Here is a 5,000-nt window from a genome sequence, read left to right on the forward strand (position 1 = left end):
CACCATCATATTCTCTTCCTACGCCTATTGACGCAAAGGGCCTCGGTTAGATTTCGCCAATCGTCTTTCTCTTGAGCTTTTGAATCAAATCTTTTCCATTTGTCATCTCCTACTTCATTATATACCAAAGTAAAATACAGAAATTATAGAAAAATCAGAAATCAAATTATCCTGATATATCAAGTAACATGCTCATTGATAACATAATTTGTAAATATACTGTACATTGAGTAACCTGTTCCATTGTCTCCCGAAGGTGTTATACAACATGGATATCCACGTCAACGAAACCCAAATGGCGGACGAGGACTTGCCCTTAGCACCTCCTGCTGTCAACGTGTCCCTGGCGGGAGTTATTCCCGAGGAAGCCGAAACTTTCCGATTTGACCTCCCTTGTACTGGAATACGAAGCGCCGAGGTCTACGTAACGCTGAACATCAACGTGACGTCACCGCGACCCCGCCAGCCGCTGACAGTTCTGCAGTTCAAGAGACGCAAGATCTGCCTGGAAGGTAACGAATTGCTCCATGGACAGTATTTACTCCCTAGCCTTGGTGCGATATTTTGGTAACGAATTGCTCCATGGATACTATTTACTCGCTAGTCTTGGTGCGATATTTTGGTAACAAATTGCTTCATAGACAGTATTTACTCGCTAGTCTTGGTGCGATATTTTGGTAACGAATTGCTCCATGGATAGTATTTACTCGCTAGTCTTGGTGCGATATTTTGGTAACGAATTGCTCCATAGACAGTATTTACTCACTAGTCTTGGTGCGATATTTTGGTAACAAATTACTCCATGGACAGTATTTACTCCCTAGTCTTGGTACGATATTTTAGTAATGAATTGCTGCATGAACAGTAATTACTCATCAATCTTAGTGTTACATCTTAGTAACGAACTGATCCATGAACAGTGTTACTCGTCAGTTTGAATGCGATATCTTAGTAACGAACTGATCCCTGAACTATATTTCCTCGTCAGTTTTGGGGCGATATTTGGTTAAGATTTGCTCCATGAACAATATTTACTCATCAATCTTAGTGAGATATTTCAAACACGAATTGCTCCATGAACAGTATTTACTCATCAATCTTAGTGAGATATTTCAAACACGAATTGCTCCATGAACAGTATTTACTCATCAATCCTGGTAAAACATTTTTGTCTTTGTTGTTTATGTTGTGTTACTTCCTTCTGGACGTCTATAGATTTATGAAATGACAATAATTATGAAAATTGCTACTGAAAAAGGGGAGTAGGTAATCTGCTATACTATATATATAATTCTAATAATGGTTATTGTAGACAATTCAAGTTTCGTTATTGTTGGCGCCTTCGAATACTTTTTGGTAAAGCTAAATGGTCTGGCAGAGAAAATCACAATGTCATTTAAAAATATTTTTGTTTTGTTTTTATTTTGTTTCTTAGAATGTCTATGAAAATCAAAAGTAGTTTTTCCTACGAAGGTCAATATGTTACTAACTTTAACTTCTGTTATGTCTATTCAGTACCTCTTTGCTCAACTGGAAAAGTATTTTCAAACATAGTAGGTTTGATACCTTCCCTTTCCAGGGCAGTCAGCTGAAGTATACGCTCCTCATCTAGCTTCTGAAGGAGAGGACGAGGAAGGTAATGCCGAAGTAGAAGAAGAGGAGGAAAAAGAAGAAGAAAAGAGAGACTCATTACCTGCCTACTATTACGTCGTGTCAGTGCTGGCAGGTGTCACTTTGGTAATCACCGTCCTCGGTGTCGTGGCACTGATCAGGAGGAGAGGGCTTAAGAGAGATGCTGATCACAGGATACTGAGGTCAGAGGTCAGATTAGTTTATATGTAGATGATCTTGTCGAGTATCTATTTGATGTAAATGTTTTTAATAAAATTTAGAAACTGCATCTTTCTACTTTATTTACTTTCACATCTTCAACTGTTTTGTTATATTGAGATACTTAATGTTTTTTTATTGTTTTCATCATTTATTAACTTCTCTTGTTGATACCTTGATGATGGTGCTGAATGATCTTCAGGGTCTAAGTACTTGACCTTTGGTCTAATAGTAATAATCACGTAAGTAAGCATCATAAGTAATAACCCCAGATGTAGAGAGATCAATGCCAACCAGAACAGACAGTATCACAAATCTTTTCTTGATCTTCTTCAGCGTCAGCACAAGAATCATGAAACAAGGCAGCATTCCAAACTCCTCCTTGCTGCAGGCGAAGACGACAACTTCCGAGAAAAACAACACTTACATCATGCCCTCGTCCTTAACCATCAACTCATACGCCTCCGTCAGGAAGCTCACCACGCCCATCACTCCTGTAACGCCTTCTCATCCCCACAAGTACAATTCAACGACAGTATCGCTAACGCCCTGTAGCACGAGGAGCTATACTGGAGATGTCTACACTGCCAGCAGGGACAGTAAAGATGCGAGTCAGACAGTGAGTTCAGCCAATCGATCGGAAGTTATTGTGGATCCATCAACTGCAGAGCTTCATGAGAGATTCAGACAGATGGAGGTAAGGGGGTCTTTGAACGTTGAGTGATTTGGATGGTATTTTTTTCATTTTTGAAGTGATAACTGGTCCATTAATAAGATTACAAACAGTTCTTATAGTACGTAATATCTATTTTATGATCTATTTCATACAGTGAAACACATTATGATATTATTAATTACTAAATTATACAGCAACTCCAGGACATTTTATTCTTTTTCTTCACTCCCCCAAACTAGGTTGAACGGCCTCGAGTGCGTCTAACTGCCATCGTTCAGGAGGGCAGTTTTGGCAGAATCTTCAGGGGATGGATCCAGAGGGATCATCCGGAGCAAGACCAGCAGGTCCTGGTCAAAACGGTGACGGAGGGGGCCCAACACGATGACCTGGTTGCTCTGTATAAAGACGGGACCCACCTCTTTAACCTCTACCACAGAAATGTCCTGACCCTGGTGGGAATATCCTTTGCAGATAACTCATCGCCTTTTCTCATTTATCCTTTTCATGGATATCAAAATCTCAAGCAGTGAGTTTCAGTATTCCGTTGAATTGTGTAATCTTTGATTTATGCGATTCAGCGACAGTTTATTTCCCTTTGCTATGAATCCTTGTTCGTTTCTTCCTACTTAATGTTTTATTTTTTTTTTTATTTTGTAGGCATTTAGTCCAATACTTTACCCTTCCCTATTAACTTTAAACTATTCTTCAGATATTGGGAGGAAACCACATAAGGGTGGCAAACAACTGACATTTACAGCCACAAATAATTAGATCTTATTTTCCTTAACCACCAAAAAAAGAAAAAAAAAATTAGTTTTAGGTCTCATTGAAGGGTTCAGTTTTTCTATTAGTTTAATATATCAATTTTAGAAAGGGGGTTCAAGTATTCTGGTTAAGTACCTTACTACAGGAAACATACATACATATGAAATACTTATAACACGTATAATACATTTCCTTACATGTCCAATGTCCTGCCTTTCAACCTGATTTACAATTTTGTCACTGGCTGACCAAGGTTGTAAGATTACCAGATGCCTCCTGGCTAGTACAGTGGTAAAGTCTTTGCCTAGCACTCGCATGACGGCAGATCGATCCCACCAAGGGACCGTGAGTTTAAGCTGTTTACTGGAGAAACCACTGCTGGGGTTGGGCACCACAGTGTGGGGTTGGGCTTGTCCGGCTGACGTTCTGGTGAGCATCTATTCAGATGAAACTAGAACTGAAACCAGACACCTTTAACCTCTAAACAACAAATGATAATTGATTATAACAAGAAAGATGATTAATCAAGGAGTCACTGCATGCAAAACAATCAAAGCACCCTTTTCATATCCTACAGATACCTGCAGCAGCACAGGGGTGGCCATCTAAGAGCAACGGAGCTGGTGGAACTGGCAGTCCAGGCAGCTCACGGTCTATCTTTCTTGCACACGGCAAATGTCGTTCATGGTGATCTAGCAACGAGGAACTGCGTGTAAGTCAATTTCATTTTGGTTTTACGGAATCCTCTCGTACTACTGAATCTATTTATCTGTGATCTATGAGTTTTATTTGTAGATGTAAAATAAATGTTTGTTTATTTACTAAGCAAGAAAGTTTTCAATGGAGTGTGCCACTTCACCGTCATTGCAAGCTAGGGATGGAGGGTTGGGGGAATTAAAGGTTTAACAATAACTTTACCAGCGGCCATTGCCTGGCCTTCCTTGGTCTTAACTATGGTGGAGATGTATATATATATATATATATATATATATATATATATATATGTGTGTGTGTGTGTGTGTGTGTGTGTGTGTGTGTGTGTGTATGTGTGTGTGTGTAAGTGTGGGTGGGAGTGTGTCTACGTATATGATTGGTCTTTAAAACCTTCAAATATCTCGTATTATCATTGTTGGCGTTCAGTCTGTTAACGTATATATACATTAAAATTATAAGTGTTAGGCATTCAAAGATATCTTTATCCCTATTATTGATTTCCAATCATATGACGTACAGATACGCTCTAACACCGCTGTTTAGATATACATATATTAGTGTACATATGAAGTTGACATGCATAAATATGCCAAGTACTTTTGCAATCTCTAGGAACCCTTTCTGTTATTCTTAATGTCCGTCTATTATCTGTCATTCTTATCATATGTCCTGACCATGTCCATTTCCTTTTCTTATATGTTGTTAGAATATCCTCTACTTGAGTTCCCATGTCCATTTCTTTTCTTTATTTGTTGTTAAAATATCCTCTACTTTAGTTTGCTCTTGTATCTATGTTTCTAGTTACATTGTTAAAAAAAAAACCGTAATTTCAATCGGAAATTCTCCGTAAAAATATACGGTTCTCAGCCGTATTTAAGTAAAATACAGACGACCGTAGTTTTACCATATTTAGTTACAATATTTTACGGGTTGGTGACCGTAATATCACTCATTTACGTTAGTATACACGTTTTTAAAACGGCAATTCCCTATCAACATTTATTCCAGGATTTTT

General features: G+C 38.4%; 1 protein-coding gene across 1 annotated transcript in view; it reads left to right on the forward strand.

The window, feature by feature from the left end:
* LOC137643527 (tyrosine-protein kinase Dnt-like) overlaps positions 1–5,000 on the forward strand; it is a 78,085-nt gene that overhangs the window by 70,463 nt on the left and 2,622 nt on the right. Inside the window, exons 4-8 of the mRNA XM_068376276.1 lie at positions 257–512; positions 1,580–1,814; positions 2,167–2,527; positions 2,746–3,032; positions 3,849–3,983. Of these exons, the coding sequence (XP_068232377.1) occupies positions 257–512; positions 1,580–1,814; positions 2,167–2,527; positions 2,746–3,032; positions 3,849–3,983 (1,274 nt within the window). The remainder of the gene's footprint in view (positions 1–256; positions 513–1,579; positions 1,815–2,166; positions 2,528–2,745; positions 3,033–3,848; positions 3,984–5,000) is intronic.

The sequence above is a fragment of the Palaemon carinicauda genome, chromosome 7 (genome assembly GCF_036898095.1).
Source record: "Palaemon carinicauda isolate YSFRI2023 chromosome 7, ASM3689809v2, whole genome shotgun sequence".
NCBI lineage: Eukaryota > Metazoa > Arthropoda > Malacostraca > Decapoda > Palaemonidae > Palaemon > Palaemon carinicauda.